At 42.6% G+C, this 27,630-nt stretch overlaps 1 protein-coding gene across 1 annotated transcript in view; it reads right to left on the bottom strand.

Moving 5' to 3' along the window:
• plxnd1 (plexin D1) overlaps window positions 1-27,630 on the bottom strand; it is a 357,498-nt gene that overhangs the window by 275,898 nt on the left and 53,970 nt on the right. The window contains exons 4-5 of the mRNA XM_041191644.1: window positions 25,696-25,796; window positions 10,055-10,187 (exon numbers count right to left, since the gene is read on the bottom strand). Of these exons, the coding sequence (XP_041047578.1) occupies window positions 10,055-10,187; window positions 25,696-25,796 (234 nt within the window). The remainder of the gene's footprint in view (window positions 1-10,054; window positions 10,188-25,695; window positions 25,797-27,630) is intronic.

Raw genomic sequence — 27,630 nt, 5'->3', positions numbered from 1 at the left:
GATGCCCGGTTTTGGGCTGCTATATTTGTTCTGAATCTATCCCATTGAGCACAGTGGTAGTGTCACACAACACAATGGAGAGTATCCTCAAGTGGTGGTCACTTCTAGCAATACTGTCATGGACAGATACATCTGAGACAGGTTGATTGGTGAGGATAAGGTCTAGTAGGTTTTTACCTCTTGCTGATTCTCTCACCATCTGCTCAGTCTGTTAGATATGTCTTTCAGGAACTAGCCAGATTGGTCAGTATTGCTGCTACTGTGTCATTCTTGGTGATGATCATTCAAGCCCCCAGCCAGGGTACCTTCTGTGCACTTGCTACCCTCAGCGCTTCTTCCAATTTATGTTCAATAATCACTTTGCAAATGTCAAACAGGTTTGAGTTGCTCACAATCTGTGTGCATGAAAGCGAGGTCTGCAAGGTGGATGAGCAGGCTGGCCATGGCCCCATGCTACTGGAAGCCGTACAAGCGCGGGAAGCAAACAGGGATGCAGTAGTAGGGGACAGTAAAGTGAAGGAGATTGACACTGTTCTCTGCAGCAATGAGCAAGAGTCCAAAAGGCTGTGTTGCCTGCCTGGTGCCAGGATTTGGGACATCTGCTCAGGGCTGGTGAGAATCTTGCATTGGGAGGGGAAGGATCCAATTGTCATGTTCCATGTGGGTACTAATGACATAGGCAAGACAAGGAAGGAGGTTCTGCATAGACAGTATAAGAAGCTAGGTACCAAATTAAGGAGAAACTCAAAGATAATAAACTCTGGATTATTACCTGAGCCATGTGCAAATTGGCATAGGGCAAGTAAGATTAGAGAGATGAATGCATAGCTCAAATACTGATGTGGAGAAGTGGGTTTTAGTTTGTGGGGTACTGGCATCAGTACTGGGGAAAGTGGGGGCTGTAGCTTTAGGACGGTTTACACCTGAACCATGCTGGGACGATTGTGCTCGTAAATCACATAACTCGGAAGTAGAGAGGATTTTAAACTAAACAAGAGGGGTGATGGATCAAGCTTGGATAGATGTGGAAAATATAAGGTTAGATTCAAGACAGGAGACCATAATAGTAATATGGGAATGAGGGTCATAGAATAACAGGAAGGGTCAGGGAGATAAAACCTGAGGATACATCAAAAGTCAAGACTAGATGTTACAAAGATAACAAAAATACAAAACTGAAGGCTCTGCATCTGAATGTGTTTGGCATTCATAACAAAGTAAATGAATTGACACAATGAAGTAAAGAATATGATCTGATAGCCATTACGGAGACATGACTGCAGGATGACAAGGATTGGGTCCTGGATATTGATGGGTACATGACATTAAAGAAGAATAGGAAGCTAGGTAAAGGTGGAGGGGTAGCACTGTTAATCGAGGATGGCATTGGTGTGATAGTCAGAGATGACCTTGGTTCAGGAGATCAGGATATAGAATTGGGTTTGGTGGAGATGAGGAACAGTAGGGAAAAGAAGTCACCAGTAGGAGTGGTCGACAGGGTCCCCAACAGTAACCGCAATGTAGGACAAAGTACACAAGAAGAAATGTTGGGTGATTGTGATAAAGGGATGGCAATAATCATGATTGATTTTAATCTACATATAAACTGGAAAAATCCGATTAGCAGTGGTAGCCTGGATGAGGAATTCATAGAATGCTTTTGAGATAGTTTCTTAGAGCAGCACATTCTGGAACCAATCAGAGAGCAGGTTATATTAGACTTGTTATTGTGTAATGTGACAGGATTAATTAATGACCTCAGAGTAAAGACATCCCTAAGTAGCAGCAACCACAATATGATTGAATTTTACATCCAGTTTGAAAGGGAGAAGAGTGGGTCTAAGGCTAGTATCTTAAACTTAAATAAGGGCAACTATGTGGGTACGCAAGCTGAGCTAGCTGAAGTGAACTGGGATACTAGCGAGAGGATAGATCGATAGAGAAACAGTGGCAGACATTTAAAGAGTTATTTCAGAATACACAGAATAAGTATATTCTAATACAAAGAAAAATTCTAGGGGTGTGGAGGAACTTACCATCTCTGGTTAACTAAAGAAGTTAAGGAAAACATCAAACTTAAGGAAAAAGCATACAACTCTGCAACTCTGAAAAGATGAATGGCAGGACAGATGATTTGTCTGAACATAATGACTAAAAGGTTAATCAGGAGAAAGAAATCAGCATATGAGAGGAAGATAGCTAGAAATGTATAGCAAGAGTTTCTACAGGCATTTAAAAAAGGAAAATGTATCCCTCTGAGAGAAAAAAATTCTCCTCATCTCTGTCCTAAAAGGGCGACCCCTAATTTTAAAACAGTGCCCTCTAGTTCTGGACTCACCCACAAGAGGAAACATCATTTCGACGTCCACCTTGTCAATACCGTTCAGGATTTTATATAGTTCAATTAAGTCACCCCTCACTCTTCTAAACTCCAGTGTAAACAAGCCCAAGGGTAAGTTAAGTGAATGTCGGTCTTCTAGAGAGTGACAGTGGGGAGTTAATAGCAGATAATAAGGAAATGACAGATGAAATGAACAAATATTTTGCTTTTGTCTTCACTATAGAGGATACAAAAAACATTCCAGTAGTAGCCGTAAATCAGGAGGTGGAAGAGAGAGGGGAACTTGGTAAAATCACAATCACTAGGGAAGAGGTACTGAGCAAACTGATGGAGCTGCGGGCTGACCAAGTCTCTGGGTCCCGATGGACTTCATCCAAGGATCTTAAAGGAGGTGGCTAATGAGATAGTAGATGTGTTGAAGTTAATTTTCCAAAATTCTGTAGATTCTGGAAAGGATCCATCAGACTGGAAAGTAGCAAATATAACCCCTCTATTCAAGAAGGGGGGAAGGCAGAAAACAGGAAACTATAGGCCAATTAGCTTGGCGTTGTCATGGGGAAGGTGTTAGAATCAATCATCAAGGAGGTTATAGCTGGGCACTTAGAAAACTCAAAGTAATTGGGAAGAGTCAGCATGGCTTTATGAAAGGGAAGTCATGTTTAACCAATTTATTGAAGTTCTTTGGAGGAGTAGCACACACTGTGGATAAAGGGGAACCTGTAGATGTGCTCTATTTGGATTTCCAGAAGGCATTCGATAAGGTGTCACATAAAATGTTACTGCAGAAAATAAAAGTTCATGGTGTTGGAGGTAACATATTAGCCTGGATGTGGAAGGGTCATGAGGACTCGAAACATCAACTCTTTTCTTTTCCGCTGATGCTGCCAGACCTGCTGAGTTTTTCCAGGTAATTCTGTTTTTGTTTTAGAAGATTGGCTGATTGGCAGAAAGCAGAGATAATGCATAAATGGGTCTTTTTCTGATTGGCAAGATGTGACGAGTGGAGTCCAGCAGGGGTCACTACTGGAAGTTAAACATTTTACAATTTACATCAATGAGTTAGATGAGGGGAGTGAAGACATGATGGCTAAATTTTCAGATGACACAAAGATAGATAGGAAAGTAGGTTGTGAAGACAACATTGCAGATAGATATAGATAGGTTGAGTGAGTGGGCAAAAATCTGGCAGATGGAGTGTAATGTAGGAAAATATGAAGTTATTCACTTTGGCAGGAAGAATAAAAAAACAGAGTATTACTTAAATGGAGAACAGCTGTATAATTCTGAGGTGTAGAGGGATCTAGGTGTTCTAGTGCATGAATCACAAAAAGTTAGCATGTAGGTACAGCAAGAAATTAAGAAGGCTAATGGAACACTATCCTTTATTACGAGAGGAATTGAAAATAAAAGTAAGGGTGTTATGCTTCTGTTATACAGGGTATTGGTGAGACTGAATCTCGAATACTGTGTGCAGTTTTGGTCTCCTTATTTCAGGAAGGATGTAAATGCATTGGAGGCAGTTCAGGAGAGGTACGTGTACTGTGAGTACTGATTCATCAGCAGAGGAGGTGGGTATGGTCAGTGGTAATCAGCAGGAGGCTTCCTTGCCCACATTTGACCAGATGCCATGAGGACTCCCAAAGTCACTCCTCCTGAATGTATCATTGGCGAAAGCAGCAGCTGCCTCTCGATTTGAGGATGATGTCTACTCAAGGTCATGAGTTTCTGCCATGGGTCTTCATGTGACTGAACAGGCCATTCCTCTACCTTCAGATCTTTGGGCACATGGGGCAGGATGTCCCAAAAGGTAGTGGGATCCAGAGGGCAGGATTTGCTGCCTTTTCTGTCCTTCTCTGCCTCCGTTCTGCCTCAACTTTAAGATTCAAAGCATATGAAGTATAATGGACAAGTTGTCACCATTTTGAATGGTTGATAGCAAGCTCCTCCCAGTCATTAATGTCAATACTGCCACAGTTCAGGGACAGCTTCAGAGTGTCTTTGAAGCATTATCTTTGCCCTCCCTTGGAATGCTGGTCATTTCAGAATTGGGAAAAAACATACGAACATACATACAAACATACGAATTAGGATCAGGAATAGGCCACTCAGCCCCTCGATCCTGCTGTGCCATTCAGTAAGATCATAGCTGATCTGAATGTAACCTCAACCCCACATTCCTGCCTCCTCCTGATAACCTTTCACCCTCTTGTTAATCAAGAATCTATCTAGTCCTGCCTTAAAAATATTCAAAGATTCTGCTTCCATTGCCTTTTGAGGAAGAGAGTTCCAAAGACTCACAACCCTCTGAGAGAAAAAAATTCTCCTCATCTCTGTCTTAAATGGGCGACCTCTTACTTTTAAACAGTGACCCCTAGTTCTAGATTCTCCCATGAGAGGAAACATTCTCTCCACATCCAAAACAAAAACAGAATTACCTGGAAAAACTCAGCAGGTCTGGCAGCATCGGCAGAGAAGAAGAGAGTTGACGTTTCGAGTCCTCATGACCCTTCGACAGAACTTGAGTGAGTCAGGCTCCACATCCACCCTGTCAAGACCCCTCAGGGTCTTAAAGGTTTCAATCAAGTCACCACTTACTCTTCTAAACACCAATGGATACAAGTCTAACCTGTCCAGGCTTTCCTCATAGGACAACCCGTCCATTCCCGGTATTAGTCTTACAAACCTTCTCTGAACTGCTTCTAATGCATTTACATATTTTCTTAAATAAAAAGACTAGTAATGTGCACAATACTCCCAATGTGGTCTCACTAACGCCCTGTATAACTGAAGCATAACCTCTACTTTTGTAATCAATTCCCCTCACAATGAATGATAAAATTCTATTAGCTTTTCTAATTACTTGCTGTACCTGCACACTAACCTTTTGTGATTCAAGCACTCGGGCACCCAAATCCTTCTGCACCTCAGAGCCCTGCAATATCTTACCATTTAAATAATAAGCTTCTTTTTTATTCTTCCTGCCAAAATGGACGATTTGCCCACATTATATGCTATTTGCCATATCTTTGCCCACTTACTTAACCTACCCATATCTGTTTGTAGCCTCCTTATGCCCTCTTCACAATTTACTTTCCTGCCTATCTTTGTGGCATCAGCAAATTTAGCAACCATTCCTTCATCCGAGTCATTTATATAAATTGTAAAAAGTTGAGGTCCCAGCACTGATCCCTGTGACACACCACTCGTTACATCCTGCTAACCGGAAAAAGACCCATTTATGCCAACTCTCTGCTTCCTGTTAGCTAGCCAATCTTCTATCCGTGTCAATATGTTATCCCCTGCACCATGAGCTTTTATTTTCTGCAATAATTTTTGACATGGCACTTTATCAAATGTCTTCCGGAAATCTAAGTACGGTACATCCACCAGTTCCCCTTTATCCACAGCACATGTGACTCCTTCAAAGAACTCCAATAAATTGGTTAAGCATGATTTCCCTTTCACAAAACCATGTTGACTCTGTCTGATTGCCTTGAATTTTTCTAAGTGCCCTGCTATAACATCTTTAATAATAGCTTCTAACATTTTCCCTATGACAGATGCTAAGCTAATGGGCATATAGTTTCCTGCTTTCTGTCTCCCTCTCTTTTTGAATAATGCAGTTATATTCGCTATCTTACAATCTAATGGAACTTCCCTCGAACCTAGGGAATTTTGGAAAATTAAAACCAGTGCATCCACTATCTCGCTAGCCACTTCTTTCAAGACCTTAGGGCGAAGTCCATCCAGATCTGAGGATTTGTCAACCCGCAGCCCCAACAATTTGCTCAATACCACTTCCCCGGTGATTGTAATTTTCCAGAGTTCCTCCCTCCCATTTCCTGATTTACAGCAATTTCTGGGATGTTACACCTTGTGCGAAGGATGGTTTTTGACCATCCGGACAGTGTCCAGTCCATCGAAGTAGATTTTGCAGGAGTTTTGCCTGAATGCTTGTGGGGCTGGCTTCAAGAAGGACACTACCATTTGTTTGAAGTCCTCCCATTGAATCCAGAGGATGTGGTGGAGGCATTGATGAAGGAATTTCTCTAGCACTCTTGTGTGTCACTAATACACAGCCCAGGTCTTACTGCAGTACAGGAGTGTGATGACGACAGCTGCTCTGTATACTCGGACTTTGTTGACTTGTGGGCATTTTGTTGACCAACACTCACTGCTATGGTTTGTTGAAGGCTGAACTGACACAGCTAATCCAGTGTTGAATCTCCTCATCAATGGTGGTCTTTTCAGAGGTGTGGCTGCCAAGATATCAGAAGTGCTCAATATCCAGAGTCCCTCCTTCAACAAATTTGGGAGGTGGAATATTTGACTGGCCAGGTGTGGGTTGATAAATAAGTTTTTTTTTGGCAACATTCAAGGACAGGCTGAGTTTTGTGTATTCAGAATTGAAGAGCTCGAGAGAGGCTTGCATATTTAGTGCAGAGTGGGCAATGACGCTGTAGTCATTCACAAACTGTGAATCATCTAGGTCTATGATGGTCTGTTTAGTTTTGGCACAGAGGGGACTGAAGTTAAAGAGTTTTCCATCTAGACAGAATTTAATACTAACACCAGAGGGCAGTTGATCTTTGATGAGGTGAATGGCTGCTGTCAGGTAGGTTAGATTGTTTCGGGGCTATCACACAGCCCTGCTTAACACTGGATCAGATTTTGAAGGCATCTGTTTCAGATCTCCCACTCAAGGCAGTTACAGTCATATCCTCATGAAGCAACTGCAGGATTGGGATGAAGTTTCTTGGAGATCCAAATCTCTGGAGCACAATCCACAGAGGCTCTCAATTTACTGAGTCGATTGCTTTGACCAGATTGATGAATGTAATGAAGAGTTCCTTGTGTTGCTCTTGACATTTGTTTGTCAATAAAGACCCTGTCAGAGGTTCCTCTGGAAGGTCTAAAGCCACACTGTGTCTCTGGGAGGATTTCCACAGCCACAGAAATAGACAATCCTGGAGAACGTGTGTTAGGATGTGTTTAGCTGTAGACAAATGTGGGGAAATACCTGGCTAGTTTCCACAACGTGATTTACCCCCTCCTTGAAGATAGTTATGATTGTCACATTCCTGAAGTCAGGAGCTGATTATACAGCCACTGTATACAGCCACTGTATACAACCACTGTATATAGCCACTGTATACCACTGTATATAGCCAATGTATGTAGCCACTGTAAGCCACTGCATAGCATTGTATACAGCCAAGGTATACCACTGTATATAGCCACTGTATACAGCCACTGTATACAGCCACTGTATACTACGGTATAGCATTGTATACAGCTACTGTATACCACTGTACATAGCCACTGTCTACCAATGTATGTATCCACGGTATGTATCCATTGTATACCACTGTATATGGTCACTGTATACCACAGTATACAGCCATTGTATATAGACACTGTATACTACTGTACTGCATTGTATACAGCCACTGTATACCACTGTATATGGCCACTGTATACAATCACTGTATACCATTATATGCATCCACAGTATGTATCCACTGTATACTACTGTATATAGCCACCGTATTCCACAGCGTACAGCCATTGTATATAGCCACAGTATACCACCGTATATAGTCACTGTATATAGTCACTCTATACCACTGTATATAGCCACTGTATACCACTGTATACAGCCACTGTATATAGTCACTGCACGTAGTCACTGTATACCAATGCATACAGCCACTGTATATAATCATTGTATATAAGCACAGCCTACCACTGTTTTTGCACCATACACAACTGTGTAGCATTATATACAGCACTGTATACAACTGCTGTATACAGCCACAGCATACAGCCACCGTATATTGCTGCTGTATACAGCCACTGTATATAGCCACTGTATACAGTCACTGTATGCATCCACTGTATATAGTCACTCTGTACAACCACTGCCTATAGCCACTGTATACAGCCACTGTATGCAGCTACTGTGTATAGCCACTGTATGCAGCCACTATATATAGCCACTGTATACAGCCATTGTATGCTGCCACTGTATATAGCCACTGTATTCAGCCAATCTATACAGCTACTGTATACAGCCATTGTATACAGCCACTGTATACAGCCGCTGTATTCAGCCACCGTATATGGCCGTTGTATATAGCTACTGTGTATAGGCACTGTATACCACTCTAAGCCACTGTATACAGCCATTGTATACCATTGTATACAGCCACTGTATACCACTGTACCGCCACCTCTGCTGGTCCTGCTGGTGGGACAGGACATACCTAGGGATGGTGATGGTGGTGTCTGGGACATTATCTGTAAGGTATGATTCCGTGAGGATGACTATGTCAGGCTGTTGCTTGACTAGTCTTGGAGACAGCTCTCCCCAGGTGCTGGCACTAGCCCCCAGGTGTTGGCAAGGAGGAATTTTCTGGGATCTGCTGGATTTCCCTTTATGGTTTTCAATGCCTAGATTGATATCAGGTGGTTCATCTGGTTTTATTCCTTTTGGACTTTTCTGTAGCAGTTTGATACAACTGAGTGGTTTCCTCGGCCTTTTCAGAGGGTATTTAAGAGTCAATCACATTGCTGTGCGTCTGGAGTCACACGTAGGCTAGGCCAGGTAAGGATGACAGATTCCCTTCCCCAAAGGACATTAGTGAACCAAGGTTTTTTACAACAATCTGATTGTTTCATGGCCCCCATTATCAAGACTAGCTTTTTAATCTAGACTTAATTAATTAATTTAATTTAAACTCCACCAGTTGCTGTGTTGGGTTTTGAACTCATGGCTCCAGGCTCTGGAACGCTAGCCTAGTAACATAACCACTCTGCTACCATTCCAATTAATATTCCCACATTTACTATTCTCCACAATTACTATTGTCCAGGAATACCACTGCCCACATTCACTATTGGTCAGGATTATTCCTGATCATGTTCACTATTGGTCAGGATTATTCCTGATCCAGTTCACTATTGGTCAGGATTATTCCTGATCCAGTTCACTATTGGTCAGGATTATTCCTGCCCACATTCACTATTGGTCAGGATTATTCCTGATCCAGTTCACTATTGGTCAGGATTATTCCTGATCCAGTTCACTATTGGTCAGGATTATTCCTGCCCACATTCACTACTGGTCAGGGTTATTCCTGATCCAGTTCACTATTGGTCAGGATTATTCCTGGTCCAGTTCACCATTGGTCAGGATTATTCCTGCCCACATTCACTATTGGTCAGGATTATTCCTGATCATGTTCACTATTGGTCAGGATTATTCCTGCCAACATTCACCTTTGGTCAGGATTATTCCTGCCCACGTTCACTATTGGTCAGGATTATTCCTGCCCACATTCACTATTGGTCAGGATTATTCCTGATCATGTTCACTATTGGTTAAGATTATTCCTGCCCACATTCAGTATTGGTCAGGATTATTCCTGCCCACGTTCACTATTGGTCAGGATTATTCCTGCCCACATTCACTATTGGCCAGGTTTATTTCTGATCACGTTCACTATTGGTCAGGATTATCACTAACCACATTCACTATTGGTCAGGATTATCACTAACCACATTCACTACTGCCTTTAAATTTATTGTCAATATTGCGACTGAATTTCCTCAGAAATTTAAAAACACTGAGTTGCCGATGCTGAAATCAGGACAGCTGTTGCAGCCCAGAAGCGGACAGGGAGGAAGCAGCTCCTGGAGTTGATACAGTACCGGTTGTGGCTCACTGGCAATGGGGATTTCCGATGGTACGATACTCATGCTTGGACACAGCTGTTTTCCAGAGCTGAAGGTGGTCCAGAACATGGGCTCTGTGGAATTACCACAGTCCTGCTGCAGAGAACACCTGAGAGAGAAAGTGAGCACAGTGTGAGAGTCAAGCAAACACTCAAAATCAAGACACTAAACGCAGTTCAAGTACGATGTACAGAGGCTCCACAATATGCACACAGTTACAGCAACACATACAGAGCATTCACACACCATACCCAGTTAGATTAACACATACAGAACATTCAAACACAATACCCAGTTAGAGTAACACATACAGAACATTCACATACTATACCCAGTTAGAGTAACACATTCAGAGCATTCACACAACATACCCAGTTAGAGCAAGACATACAGAGCATTCACAAACTATACACAGTTAGAGTAACAGAGAGAGAGTGTTCACACACTATACCCAGTTAGAGTAACACATACAGAGCATTCACACACTATACCCAGTTAGAGTAACACATACAGAGCATTCACACACTATACCCAATTAGAGTAACACATACAGAACATTCAAACACCATACCTGGCAGCATCGGCGGAGAAGAAAAGAGCTGACGTTTCGACTTTAACTTTAACACCTATGTGTTCTATTGTACTATTGTCGTTGACATCTTTTGATGATTTGCTTCTATCACTGCTTGTTTGTCCCTACAACAACACCAACCCCCTCCACCTCTCTGTCTCTCTATCTCTCCGCCCCCCACACACACACCTTAAACCAGCTTATATTTCAGCTCTTTCCTGGACTCGAACTCAAGTTCTGTCGAAGGGTCATGAGGACTCGAAACGTCAACTCTTTTCTTCTCCGCCGATGCTGCCAGACCTGCTGAGTTTTTCCAGGTAATTCTGTTTTTGTTTTTGTTTTTGTTTTGGATTTCCAGCATCCGCAGTTTTTTTGTTTTTATTCAAACACCATACCCAGTTAGAGTAACACATACAGAGCATTCACACACTATACCCAGTTAGAGTAACACATACAGAGCATTCACAAACTATACCCAGTTAGAGTAACACATTCAGAGCATTCACACACTATACCCAGTTAGAGTAACACATTCAGAGCATTCACACATTATATACAGTTAGACTAACACAAACAAACTATTCAAACACAATACAAATTAGAGTAACACGTATAGAGCATTCAAACACAATACCCAGTTAGAGTAACACATACAGAGCATTCACAAACTATACCCAGTTAGAGTAACAGAGAGAGAGCATTCACACACTATACCCAGTTAGAGTAACATATACAGAGTATTCAGACACTATACACAGTTAGAGCAACACATAGAGCATTCACACACTATATCCAGTTAGAGTAACAGAGAGAGAGCGTTCACACACTATACACAGTTAGAGTAACACATACAGAGAATTCACATGCTATACCCAGTTAGAGTAACATATTCAGAGCATTCACACAATATACCCAGTTAGAGTAAGACATACAGAGCATTCACACACTAAACCCAGTTAGAGTAACAGAGAGAGAGCATTTACACACTATACCCTGTTAGAGTAACACAGAGTATTCAGACACTATACACAGTTAGAGCAACATACAGAGCATTCACACACTATACCTAGTTAGCGTAACAGAGCGAGAGCATTAACACTCTATACCCAGTTACAGCAACACATACAGAACATTCACACACTATACCCAGTTAGAGCAACACATACAGAGCATTCACACACTATACCTAGTTAGAGTAACACATACAGAGAATTCATAAACTATACCCAGTTAGAGTAACAGAGAGAGAGCGTTCACACACTATACCCAGTTAGAGTAACACACAGAGACCATTCACACACTAAACCCAGTTAGAGCAACACATACAGAGCATTCACATACAATACACAGTTCGAGTGAAACATACAGAGCATTCACACACAATACCCAGTTCGAGTAAACCATACAGAGCATTCACACATTATACCTAGTTTGAGTAACATATACAGAGCATTCACACAGTATACCCAATAGAGTAACAGAGAGAGAGCATTCACACACTATACACAGTTCGAGTAACACATACAGAACATTCATACACTATACCCAGTAAGAGTAACACATACAGAGCATTCAAACACTATACCAAGTAAGAGTAACACAGACAGAGCATTCATAAACTATACCCAGTTAGAGTAACAGAGAGAGAGCATTCACACACTATACCCAGTTAGAGTAACACATGCAGAGCATTCACACACTATACCCAATTAGAGTAACACATACAGAAAATTCAAACACCATACCCAGTTAGAGTTAACACATACAGAGCATTCACAAACTATACACAGTTAGAGTAACAGAGAGAGAGAGCATTCACACACTATACCCAGTTAGAGTAACACATCCAGAGAATTCACATACTATACCCAGTTAGAGTAACACATTCAGAGCATTCACACACTATACCCAGTTCGAGTAAAACATACAGAGCATTCACACACAATACCCAGTTCGAGTAAACCATACAGAGCATTCACACATTATACCTAGTTTGAGTAACATATACAGAGCATTCACACAGTATACCCAATAGAGTAACAGAGAGAGAGCATTCACACACTATACACAGTTCGAGTAACACATACAGAACATTCATACACTATACCCAGTAAGAGTAACACATACAGAGCATTCAAACACTATACCCAGTAAGAGTAACACATACAGAGCATTCATAAACTATACCCAGTCAGAGTAACAGAGAGAGAGCATTCACACACTATACCCAGCTAGAGTAACACATACAGAGAATTCACATGCTATACCAAGTTAGAGTAACATATTCAGAGCATTCACACAATATACCCAGTTAGAGTAAGACATACAGAGCATTCACACACTAAACCCAGTTAGAGTAACAGAGAGAGAGCATTAACACTCTAAACCCAGTTACAGCAACATATACAGAACATTCACACACTATACCCAGTTAGAGTAACACATACAGAGAATTCACACATTATACCCAGTTAGAGTAATAGAGAGAGAGCATTAACACTCTATACCCAGTTACAGCAACATATACAGAACATTCACACACTATACCCAGTTAGAGTAACACATACAGAGCATTCACACACTATACCTAATTAGAGTAACACATACAGAGAATTCACACTCTATACCCAGTTACAGCAACATACACAGAACATTCACACACTATACCCAGTTACAGCAACACATATAGAACATTCACACACTATACCCAGTTAGAGTCACACATACAGAGCATTCATAAACCATACCCAGTTAGAGTAACAGAGAGAGAGCATTCACACACTATACCCAGTTAGAGTAACACATACAGAGCATTCGCATACTATACCCAGTTAGAGTAACAAATACAGAGCATTCACACAATATACCCAGTTAGAGCAACACATACAGAACATTCACACACAATACCCAGTTCGAATAAAACACACAGAGCATTCACACACTGTACAGAGCATTCACACACTATACCCAGTTAGAGTAAGAGAGAGAGAGCATTCACACACTATACACAGTTAGAGTGACACATGCAGAGCATTCACACACTACACCCGGTTGGAGTGACAGAGACAGCGCATTCACACACTAGACCCAATCAGAGTAACTCATACAGAGCATTCACTCACTGCACACAGTTCGTATAATGCATACAGAGCAGTCACACACTGTAAACAGTTAGAGAAACACATACAGAGCACTCACACAATTTACACAGAGTAACACAGACAGTGTTCACACACTACTCCCAGTTAGAGTAATGCAGACAGAGTATTCAAACATGATACCCAGTCAGAGTAACACATACTGAGCATTCACACACCATACACAGTTAGAGTAACACATACAGTGAATTAACACATAATACCCGGTCAGAGTAACACAGAGAGAGCATTCACACACTATACACAGTTAGAATAACACATACAGAGCATTCAAACACTACGCAGAGTCAGAGGGACACATATAGAGCATTCACACACTATACCCAGTTAGAGTAACACATACAGAATATTCAAAAACAATACCCAGTTAGAGTAAAACATACAGAGCATTCACATACTATACCCAGTTAGAGTAACAGAGAGAGAGAGCATTCACACACTATACACAGTTAGAGTAACACAGGCAGAGCATTCAAACACTATACCCAGTTAGAGTAACACAGAGAGAGCAATCACGCACTATTCCTAGTTAGAGTCATACATGAAGAGCATTCACATTCTATATACAAGAGTAACACAGACAGAGCATTCACACACTACTCCCAGTTAGAGTAACACAGACAGAGCACTGAAACATGATACTCAGTCACAGTAACACATACAGAGCATCCACACACTGTACACGTTTAGAGTAACACATACAGAGCACTCACATACTATAACCAGTTAGAGTAACACATACAGAGCACTAACACACTGTACAGAGATGGGGTAAGACATACAGAGCACTCACACACTATACCCAGTTAGAGTAACACATACAGAGCATTCACATATTATACCCAGTTAGAGCAACACATACAGAGCATTCACACACAATACCCAGTTCGAATAAAACACACAGAGCATTCACACACTGTACAGAGCACTCACACACTATACCCAGTTAGAGTAAGAGAGAGAGAGCATTCACACACTATACACAGTTAGAGTGACACATGCAGAGCATTCACACACTACACCACAGTGGGCATCGTCTGCACTGAGACACTCCTGACAGGTCTGGTACTGGTCACAAGTGGCAACTTTCACTCGACTAACCTGGAAAATGCAACAGAATGAGATTGAAGGTTTGGCTGCTGAGATGACCAATGGGAGGGCCCCTGTGGACAGGATCACCCATCACTCAATGGCCAGGAGATCTTATTGGGAAAATCAGAAAGTGGACAGACAAGTGCAGCGAGCGAGAGTGGGAGCACAATGCAGGGGAAACCAGAGTAAAAACAGGAGACCAAAAACCCTGCAGGCCTTTCATCAAATGGCAGAAGTGAGATAGACACCGGAATCTAATCGAGAGGTTCGGGGGTTTATATATAGAATAACAGGCATCCGGGAGTGAGTTACAGACTGGAATCTAATCGAGGGGTTCGGGTGGTTTATATATAGAATAACAGGCATCCGGGAGTGAGTTACAGACTGGAATCTAATCGAGGGATTCGGATGGTTTATATATAGAATAACAGGTACCCGGGAGTGAGTTGCAGACTGGAAACTAATCGAGGGGTTCGGGGGTTTATATATAGAATAACAGGCATCCGGGAGTGAGTTACAGACTGGAATCTAATCGAGGGGTTCGGGTGGTTTATATATAGAATAACAGGCATCCGGGAGTGAGTTACAGACTGAAATCTAATCGAGGGATTCGGATGGTTTATATATAGAATAACAGGTACCCGGGAGTGAGTTGCAGACTGGAAACTAATCGAGGGGTTCGGGGGGTTTATATATAGAATAACAGATATCCAGAAGTGAGTTACAGACTGGAATCCAATTGAGGGGTTCAGGGTGGTTTACATATAGAATAACAGATACCTGGGAGTGAGTTACAGACTAGAATCTAATCGAGTGGTACGGGTGGTATATACATAGAATAACATATACACGGGAGTGAGTTGCAGACTGGAATCTAATCGAGGGGTTCGGGGTGGAACATATATAGAATAACAGATGCCTGGGATTGAGTTACAGACCAGAATCTAATTGAGGGGTTTGGGTGGTTTATATATAGTAAAGCAGATACTTGGGAGTGAGTTACAGGCTGGAATCTAATTGAGGGGTTCGGGGTGGAACATATATAGAATAACAGATGCCTGGGATTGAGTTACAGACCAGAATCTAATTGAGGGGTTCAGGGTGGTTTACATATAGAATAATAGATACTTGGGAGTGAGTTACAGACTGGAATCTAATCGAGGGGTATGGGTGGTTTATACATAGAATAACATACACGGGAGTGAGTTGCAGACTGGAATCTAATTGAGGGGTTCGAGCTGGTTTATATATAGAATAACAGATATCCAGTAGTGATTTACAGACCGGAATCTAATCGAGGGGTTTGGAAGGTTTATATATACAATAACAGATACCTGGGATTGAGTTACGGACTGGAATCTAATCGAGGGATTCAGGTGGTTCATATATAGACTAACATATCTGGGAGTGAGTTACAACCTGGTATCTAATCGAGGGGTTCGGGGTGGTTTACATACAGAATAACACAAAATCGGGAGTGAGTTCTCGACTGGAATTTAATCAATGGGTTTGGGTGGTTTATAGATAGAATAACATATACATGGGAGTGAGTTACAGACTGGAATCTAATCGAGGGTTTTGGATGGTTTATAGATACAATAACAGATACTCGGGAGTGAGTTACATACTGGAATCTAATCGAGGGGTTCAAGCTGGTTTATATATAGAATAACAGATACCCGGTAGTGACTTACTGACTGGAATCTCATTGAGGGGTTTGGATGGTTTATATATAGATTAAGAGATACCCGGTAGTGAGCTACAGACCGGAATCTGATCGAGCAGCTCGGGCTGGTTTATAAATGGAATAAGAGATAGCTGGGAGTGAGTTACACGCTGGAATCTAATCGAGGGGTTCGGGGTGGAACATATATAGAATAACAGATTCCTGGGATTGAGTTACAGACAGAGCACTGAAACACGATACTCAGTCACAGTAACACATACAGAGCATCCACACACTGTACACGTTTAGAGTAACACATACAGAGCACTCACATACTATAACCAGTTAGAGTAACACATACAGAGCACTAACACACTGTACAGAGATGGGGTAAGACATACAGAGCACTCACACACTATACCCAGTTAGAGTAACACATACAGAGCATTCACATATTATACCCAGTTAGAGCAACACATACAGAGCATTCACACACAATACCCAGTTCGAATAAAACACACAGAGCATTCACACACTGTACAGAGCACTCACACACTATACCCAGTTAGAGTAAGAGAGAGAGAGCATTCACACACTATACACAGTTAGAGTGACACATGCAGAGCATTCACACACTACACCCGGTTGGAGTGACAGAGACAGGGCATTCACACACTAGACCCAATCAGAGTAACTCATATAGAGCATTCACTCACTGCACACAGTTCGTGTAATGCATACAGAGCAGTCACACACTGTAAACAGTTAGAGAAACACATACAGAGCACTCACACAATTTACACAGAGTAACACAGACAGTGTTCACACACTACTCCCAGTTAGAGTAATGCAGACAGAGTATTCAAACATGATACCCAGTCAGAGTAACACATACTGAGCATTCACACACCATACACAGTTAGAGTAACACATACAGTGAATTAACACATAATACCCGGTCAGAGTAACACAGAGAGAGCATTCACACACTATACACAGTTAGAATAACACATACAGAGCATTCAAACACTACGCAGAGTCAGAGGGACACATATAGAGCATTCACACACTATACCCAGTTAGAGTAACACATACAGAATATTCAAAAACAATACCCAGTTAGAGTAAAACATACAGAGCATTCACATACTATACCCAGTTAGAGTAACAGAGAGAGAGAGCATTCACACACTATACACAGTTAGAGTAACACAGGCAGAGCATTCAAACACTATACCCAGTTAGAGTAACACAGAGAGAGCAATCACGCACTATTCCTAGTTAGAGTCATACATGAAGAGCATTCACATTCTATATACAAGAGTAACACAGACAGAGCATTCACACACTACTCCCAGTTAGAGTAACACAGACAGAGCACTGAAACATGATACTCAGTCACAGTAACACATACAGAGCATCCACACACTGTACACGTTTAGAGTAACACATACAGAGCACTCACATACTATAACCAGTTAGAGTAACACATACAGAGCACTAACACACTGTACAGAGATGGGGTAAGACATACAGAGCACTCACACACTATACCCAGTTAGAGTAACACATACAGAGCATTCACATATTATACCCAGTTAGAATAACAGAGACAGAGAATTCACACACTATACAGTTAGAGTAACACATACAGTGAATTAACACATTATACCCAGTTAGAGTAACACATACAGTGAATTAACACATAATACCCGGTCAGAGTAACACAGAGAGAGCATTCACACACTATACACAGTTAGAATAACACATACAGAGCATTCAAACACCATACATGGTTCAAGTAATACATACAGAGCATTCAAACACTATGCAGAGTCAGAGGGACAAATATAGAGCATTCACACATTATATCCAATTGGAATAACACATACAGAGCATCCAAACTCTATACCCAGTTAAGACTAAAACATACAGAGCATTCACACACTATACCCAGTTAGAGTAACACATACAGACCATTCTCACACTATTCCCAGTTAGAGTAACACATACAGAGCATTCACACACTATACCCAGTTAGAGTAACACATGAGAGCATTTACACAATATATGCAGACTAACACAGGCAGAGCATTCGCACACTACACCCAGTTAGAGTAACACATGAGAGCATTTACACAATATATGCAGACTAACACAGGCAGAGCCTTCACACACTACACCCAGTTAGAGTAACACATGCAGAGCGTTCTCAAACTGTACACAGTTAGAGTAACACATAAAGAGCACTCACACACTATAACCAGTCAGAGTAACATATACAGAGCATTCAAACACTCCACCCAGTTGGAGTGACACATACAGACCATTCACACACTGTACACAGAATAACACAGACAGAGTGTTCACACACCACACCCAGTTAGAGTAACACATACAGAGCATTCACACACCACACCCAGTTAGAGTAACACAGACAGAGCGTTCACACACCACACCCAGTCAGAGTAACACAGACAGAGCATTCACACACTATAACCAGTTAGAGTAACACATACACAGCACTCACACACTATAACCAGTTAGAGTAACATATACAGAGCATTCACACACTGTACACAGTTAGAGTAACACACACAGAGTACACACAGACTCTACCCAGTTAGAGTAACAGATACAGAGCATTCATACACTACACAAAGTTAGAGTAACACATACAGAGCATTTACACAATATACCCAGTTAGAGTAACACATACAGAGCATTTGCACACTCTACGCAGAGTAACACAGGCAGAGCATTCGCATACTACACCCAGTCAGAGGAACATATACAGAGCATTCACACACCATACCCAGTTAGAGTAACACATACAGAGCATTTGCACACTATACGCAGAGTAACACAGGCAGAGCATTCGCAGATTACGCCCAGTCAGAGTAACGCACAAAGAGCATTCCCACACCATACACAGTTAGAGTAACACATACAGAGCTTTCACACACCATACACAGTTTGAGTAACAGAGAGAGAGCATGCACACACTACACCCAGTAGATTAACGCAGAGAGAGCATTCAAACACTATACACAGTCACAGTAACACATGCAGAGCACTCATACACTATAACCAGTTAGAGTAACACATACAGGGCATTCACACATTGTACACAGTTAGAGTAACGCATACAGAGCATTCACACACTATACGTTAGAGTAACACATACATATCATTCACATTCTATACACAGAGTAACACAGAGCGTTCACACACTACACCCAGTTGGAGTAAAACATACAGTGAATTAACACATTATACCCAGTCAGAGTAACACAGACAGAGCATTCGCACACTGTAAACAGAGTAACACATACAGAGTATTCACACACTATACCCAGTTAGAGTAACACATAGAGAGCATTCACACACTATACTCAGTTAGAGTAACACATGCAGAGCATTCACACATTATACCCAGTTAGAGTACCACTTACAGACCATTCACACACTGTACCCAGTTAGAGTAACAGAGAGAGAGCATTCACACATTATACCCAGTTAGAGTAACAAAGAGAGAGCATTCACACATTATACCCAGTTAGAGTAACAAGTACAGAGCATTCACACATTATACCCAGTTAGAGTAACACATACAGAGCATACACACTATACACAGCAGGGTGCTACCTTGACGACAGCTCCTCACACCCCGCTTCCTGTAAGGACTCCATCCCATTCTCTCAGTTCCTGCGCCTCCGTTGCATCTGTTCTGATGATGCCACTTTTAAAAACAGTTCCTCAGACATGTCTTCCTTCTTCCTAAACTGAGGTTTTCCACCCACAGTGGTTAACAGTGCCCTCAACCGTGTCTGGCCCATCTCCCCCGCATCTGCCCTCACACCTTCCTCTACCTCCCAGAACTATGATATATATCCCTTGTCCTCACTTATCACCCCACCAGCCTCCGCATTCAAAGGATCATCCTCCGCCATTTCCGCCAACTCCAGCACGATGTCACCAGCAAATAAATCTTCCCTTCACCACCCCGCACCCCCCCAACTCCTCTCCCCAGCAGCATCTCGCAGGGATTGTTCACTCCGGGACACCCTGGTCCACTCCTCCATCACCCCCTACATCTCAACACCCTCCCACGGCACCTTCCCATGCAACCGCAGAAGGTGCAACACCTGCCCCTTTACTTCCCCCCTCCTCTGGGTCCAAGGGCCCAAACACTCCTTTCAAGTGAAGCAGCATTTCACTTGCATTTCCCTCAATTTAGTCTACTGCATTCATTGCTCCCAATGCGGTTTCCTCTACATTGGAGAAACCAAATGCAGACAGGGTGACCGCTTTGCGGAACACCTTCAGTCTGTCCGCAAGCATGACCCAGACCTCCCTGTCGCTCCACCCTGCTCTCATGCCCACATGTCCGTCCTTGGCCTGCTGCCTTGTTCCAGTGAATCTCAACGCAAACTGGAGGAACAGCACCTCATCTTCCGACTAGGCACTTTACAGCCTGCTGGACTTAATATTGAGTTCAACAATTTTAGATCATGAACTCTCTCCTCCAACCCCACCCCGTTTCTGATCTCCCTTTTTCCAATATTTTATATATATTTTTCTTTTCCCACCTATTTCCATTATTTTTTAATGTATTTCCATCCATTGTTTTATCTCTACCTTTTAGCCTATTTCGATCCCTTCCCCCCACCCCACCCCCACTAGGGCTATCTGTACCTTGCTCGTCCTGCTTTGTACCCTTAATGTCACCATTAGCACATTTTTAGATAACATCACCACCATCAACACCTCTTTGTCATTTTGTCTATGACATCTTTTGGCAATCTCCACCTATCGCTGGCCCTCTATCCAGCTTTACTTGTCCCAGCCCCCCCTTAAACCAGTTTATATTTCACCTCGCTTCTATTTTAGTTCTGATGAAGAGTCACTCAGACTCGAAATGTTAACAGTATCCCTCTGCGCAGATGCTGTCAGACCTGCTGAGTTTTTCCAGGTATTTTTGTTTTTATTCACACACCATACCCAGTTAGAGTAACACATACAGAGCATTCACACACTATACACAGTTAGACTAACACACAGAGCATCCACACAGTATGCACACTATGAACACTCACTGTTCATTTGACAGAATGCATTGTTTTGCATTAGGGTTAGTGTGTCAGGTTTTTTTTTTATTCATTCACGGGATGTGGGCATCACTGGCTGTGCCAGCATTTATTTCCCATCCCTAATTGCCCTTGAGAAGATGGTGGTGAGCTGTCTTCTTGAACTATTGCAGTCCAAGTGCTGTAGGTACACCCACAGTGCTGTTAGGGAGGGAGTTCCAGGATTCTGACCCAGCGACAGTGAAGGAACGGCAATATATTTCCAAGTCAGGATGGTGAGTGACTGGGAGGGGATCTTCCAGGTGGTGGTGTTCCCATCTGGAGCCGGTTTACATTTGGCACCATTCAGTTTGAAGCTGGACTAGATGTGACCCCACCCATTTGATTCCCACCTTGGCCTAAGCACCTTCGGAGTTTCTGAGGTGATGATTTTGGACTGTGGGTTCAGCTGAGGAGCAGTGTCCTTTAAATCAGAACAGCGTTTACCAGGGGAATAGCTCACATGAGGTATGTGCATTTAAAGTAAAAAAAGGAATGTACTGAATAAACGGAACAAACTCAAAGAGGATAAAACCTCTGGCACAGATCGATTGCATCCACATATTTTAGACAAATCTAGGGAAGTGACAGCAGAGGGATTACTACATATATTAATTAATGCATTAGAAAACGATGCAGTGCCAGAGGGCTGGTGGATAGTTAATGTAATTCCTCTATTTAAGAATACTGTCAGATCATGTCCATGAAATTATAGACCAGTCAGCTTAACACGAGTTGTAGGAAAAGTAATGGAATCCCTACTAAAGGAGAGAATAGAAGAACATCTGGAAATGAAAAATAGAATAATGAGTAGTCAGTATGGATTTCCAAAGGGAAAATCATGCTTGACCAACCTTATTGAGTTTTTGAAAGGCCAACAGAGAGAGAGAGAGAGTAGACACTGGTAATGTAGTAGATGTAATTTATCTAGATTTTCAAAAGGCCTTCGATAAGATGCCCCAGAATAGATTAATGAATGTGGAGTGAGGGGACAAGTGACAGGATGGATTGCTAGCTGCTTCAAGACAGAAAACAGAGAGTGAGAGTGAAGGGTCACTATTCAGAGTGACAGAAGGTGGGATGTGGTGTTCCACATGGACCAGTGCTGGGACCACAGCTGTCCACAACCCACATCACAATTTTGACTTAGAGTCAAAACTACAATTTCTAAATTTGTGGATGACACCATATTGGGGAGATAGTCAACACTGAGGAGAATAGTAACAAATTACAGGAGGACATTAATAAACTTTCAGAATGGTCAGAAGAACAGAAAGGTCACTTATTACTTGGAAGATGTGAATCTGGGTGGGGTAGAGGATCAAAGGGATCTCTGAGAAGAAATACACCAAATCACTAACAGTTGCTTCACAGGTTAGTGAGATCATAAAAAAAAACACAAATCAAGCCCTGGGTTGTATTCCTCAAGGGACAGAGTTGAAAAATAAGGAAGTTATTCGAACCTGTATTGAATCTTGGTTAGTCTACACAGAAAGCTGAGTGGATTTCTGGTCACCATTTTAAAAAGAAGGATTTAGAGGCATTGGCGAGGATGACTTTACAAGGATGGTATCAGAAATGTGTGGAGAGACATAGCATGACAGGATGGACAGGTTGGGTATCTTTATTCCTGAAAAAAGGTGAAGGGGTGACCAAAGATTTTGATAGAGTGATGAGACAGAGAATGTCTCCTCTTGTGTGGAAGAGGGTAACTAGAAGCTGTCAATATAAGACAGTCACAAAGAAATCCATTTGGGAATTCAGCAGAAACTTCTTTAGCCAGAGAGTGGTGAGAATGTGGTTGAAGCGAATAGTTTTGATGTATTTAAGGGAAAGCTACACAAGCGTATGAGGGAGAAGGGAGTAGAAGGTAATGATGTTGGATTCAGTTGAGGAAAGATGGGAGGAGTCTCGAGTGGAGCATAAGCACTGGCATGGACTGGTTGGGCTGAATGGTCTGTTTCTGTGCTGTAGATCCCACATAATCATTCTCACAGTAGTGGGGGAGGGGAGAGATGATGAAGTGTGACAGTTAAAGCTGACAGGGAATGGGGATGTGAAACCTTTGATGCACTGTATTCACATGACTGGTGCGTATCTTTACCCCGGGTTATAAATATGTAATCATTTGAGTCAGACTGTTTATAGCATTTTCAATGTTTTTCAGCAATATTTCCTTCCTTGCGGTTTCTCCAATATCCTTCCTCCCTCTGCATTGCCTGAGAACACATGATGGAGAAGAACTGAAGATTTCTGCCAATTCCACAAGATAGAGGTGACCCAGTCAGGCAGTGAGGCGGGGATGGGGCTGAGGGGCTATGGGGCAAGTGGTCTGTGAATGACTGGGCCTCTAATAATCCCTCCCTTGCTGTGACACAATGTCCCCACGCATTGAGACTGGGGGCTGAATGGCTCTTCTGGGCATTAATTTTCACTCTGTGCTAGGCCCAGCGCTCCAGCAGTCCACCAGCTGGGAATGTTTGGTGATGATTTCACACTGTTCAGTTCCATTTGCGACTACTCAGATACTGAAGCAGTCCGTGCCCATATGCAGCAAGACCTGGAAAATATCCAGGCTTGGGCTGATAAGTGGCAAATAATATTCGCGCCACATAAGCGTCAGGCAATGACCATCTCCAACAAGAGAAAATCCAACCATCGCCCCTTGACATTCAATGGTATTACCATCACTGAATTCCCCCACTATAAACATCCTGGGGGTTACCATTGACCAGAAACCAGTCTCTCCACCACTGACACACAATGCGTACCATATATAAGATGCACTGAAGCAAGTCACCAAGATTCCTTCAACAGCACCTTCCAAACATATGATCTGTGGTGTGACTCACTTCCTGGTTCCCCAAAGCCTGTCCACTATCTACAAGTCAGGAGTGTGCTGGAATGCTCCCACTCGCCTGGATGAGTGCAGCTCAACAACACTGAAGAAGCTCAACATCATCTAGGACAAAGCAGCCCACTTGATTGGCACCACATCCACAAACATTCATTCCCTCCACCACCGATGTACAGTAGGAGCAGAGTGCACCATCTACAAGATGCACTGCAGGAACTCACCAAGGCTCCTTCGATAGCATGTTCCAAACCCACGGCCACTACCATCTAGAAGGACAAGGGCAGCAGATACGTGGGAACACCACCACCTGGAAGTTCCCCTCCAAGTCACTGCCATCCTGACTTGGAAATATATCACCGTTCCTTCAATGTCTCTGGGTCAAAATCTTGGAACTCCCTCCCTAACAGCACCGTGGGTGTACCTACACCACATAGACTGCAGCGGTTCAAGAAGGTAGCTCACCACCACCTTCTCAAGGGCAATTAGGTTTGGGCAATAAATGCTGACCCAGCCAGTGTCACCCCACATCCCGTGAATGAATTAAAAATAAAGCTCATTGTCTCGCAAGTCACCAGCTCTTTGGGCCAAAATGATTCTGGGGCTTAAAGGGTTAAATCATGAGGACCGGTGCAGAGACTAGGGCTGGAATTTTATGGCCCCGTCGCAGTGGGGGAGGGGCTGTAAAATGCGGCGAGCCATTCTAAACCCCATTGACGTCGGCAGGACTGTAAAACCCCGCTGCCGACTAATTCTACCCAAGCATTGTATTCTATTCAGTATAGAAGATGAAGGGATGGTCAAGTTGATCAGGATGATTAAGGAATGAAATGATTGCCCCTGGTGGGAATGTTCAGCACAAGGGGAGATCATGTTAAAAATACAGCCTGGCTGTTCAGGGGTGATGTCAACAAACACTTCTTCATAAAAAGGGGAGAAGAAAAAGCCTCTCCCCCTGAAGGCTGTGGATATTGAGGGACAACTGAAAATTTCAGAACTGAGACTGAGATTTTTGTTGAGTTAGGAGTTTCAGGGACATGGACCAGGGGGTGGACAAAAGCAGCTGAGGTATTGATCACCTCATTGAACAAGACTTGAGAGGCTGAATGACCCGTTTTTGTTGTGAACATCTTGATTGGCTCCCTACCTGCTCTCCAAGGTGCACCATCCACAGTGGGCATCGTCTGCACTGAGACACTCCTGACAGGTCTGGTACTGGTCACAGGTGGCAACTTTCACTCGACTAACCTGGAAAATGCAACAGAATGAGATTGAAGGTTTGGCTGCTGAGATGACCAATGGGAGGGCCCCTGTGGACAGGATCACCCATCACTCAATGGCCAGGAGATCTTATTGGGAAAATCAGAAAGTGGACAGACAAGTGCAGCGAGCGAGAGTGGGAGCACAATGCAGGGGAAACCAGAGTAAAAACAGGAGACCAAAAACCCTGCAGGCCTTTCATCAAATGGCAGAAGTGAGATAGACACCGGAATCTAATCGAGAGGTTCGGGGGTTTATATATAGAATAACAGGCATCCGGGAGTGAGTTACAGACTGGAATCTAATCGAGGGGTTCGGGTGGTTTATATATAGAATAACAGGCATCCGGGAGTGAGTTACAGACTGGAATCTAATCGAGGGATTCGGATGGTTTATATATAGAATAACAGGTACCCGGGAGTGAGTTGCAGACTGGAAACTAATCGAGGGGTTCGGGGGTTTATATATAGAATAACAGGCATCCGGGAGTGAGTTACAGACTGGAATCTAATCGAGGGGTTCGGGTGGTTTATATATAGAATAACAGGCATCCGGGAGTGAGTTACAGACTGAAATCTAATCGAGGGATTCGGATGGTTTATATATAGAATAACAGGTACCCGGGAGTGAGTTGCAGACTGGAAACTAATCGAGGGGTTCGGGGGGTTTATATATAGAATAACAGATATCCAGAAGTGAGTTACAGACTGGAATCCAATTGAGGGGTTCAGGGTGGTTTACATATAGAATAACAGATACCTGGGAGTGAGTTACAGACTAGAATCTAATCGAGTGGTATGGGTGGTATATACATAGAATAACATATACACGGGAGTGAGTTGCAGACTGGAATCTAATCGAGGGGTTCGGGGTGGAACATATATAGAATAACAGATGCCTGGGATTGAGTTACAGACCAGAATCTAATTGAGGGGTTTGGGTGGTTTATATATAGTAAAGCAGATACTTGGGAGTGAGTTACAGGCTGGAATCTAATTGAGGGGTTCGGGGTGGAACATATATAGAATAACAGATGCCTGGGATTGAGTTACAGACCAGAATCTAATTGAGGGGTTCAGGGTGGTTTACATATAGAATAATAGATACTTGGGAGTGAGTTACAGACTGGAATCTAATCGAGGGGTATGGGTGGTTTATACATAGAATAACATACACGGGAGCGAGTTGCAGACTGGAATCTAATTGAGGGGTTCGAGGTGGTTTATATATAGAATAACAGATATCCAGTAGTGATTTACAGACCGGAATCTAATCGAGGGGTTTGGAAGGTTTATATATACAATAACAGATACCTGGGATTGAGTTACGGACTGGAATCTAATCGAGGGATTCAGGTGGTTTATATATAGACTAACATATCTGGGAGTGAGTTACAACCTGGTATCTAATCGAGGGGTTCGGGGTGGTTTACATACAGAATAACACAAAATCGGGAGTGAGTTCTCGACTGGAATCTAATCAATGGGTTTGGGTGGTTTATAGATAGAATAACATATACATGGGAGTGAGTTACAGACTGGAATCTAATCGAGGGTTTTGGATGGTTTATAGATACAATAACAGATACTCGGGAGTGAGTTACATACTGGAATCTAATCGAGGGGTTCAAGCTGGTTTATATATAGAATAACAGATACCCGGTAGTGACTTACTGACTGGAATCTCATTGAGGGGTTGGATGGTTTATATATAGATTAAGAGATACCCGGTAGTGAGCTACATACCGGAATCTGATCGAGCAGCTCGGGCTGGTTTATAAATGGAATAAGAGATAGCTGGGAGTGAGTTACACGCTGGAATC

The sequence above is a fragment of the Carcharodon carcharias genome, chromosome 7, assembly GCF_017639515.1.
Source record: "Carcharodon carcharias isolate sCarCar2 chromosome 7, sCarCar2.pri, whole genome shotgun sequence".
NCBI classification, from domain to species: Eukaryota; Metazoa; Chordata; class Chondrichthyes; order Lamniformes; family Lamnidae; genus Carcharodon; species Carcharodon carcharias.
Note: the sequence above shows the minus strand (reverse complement) of the source record. Positions and strands in the feature narration are given on the sequence as shown.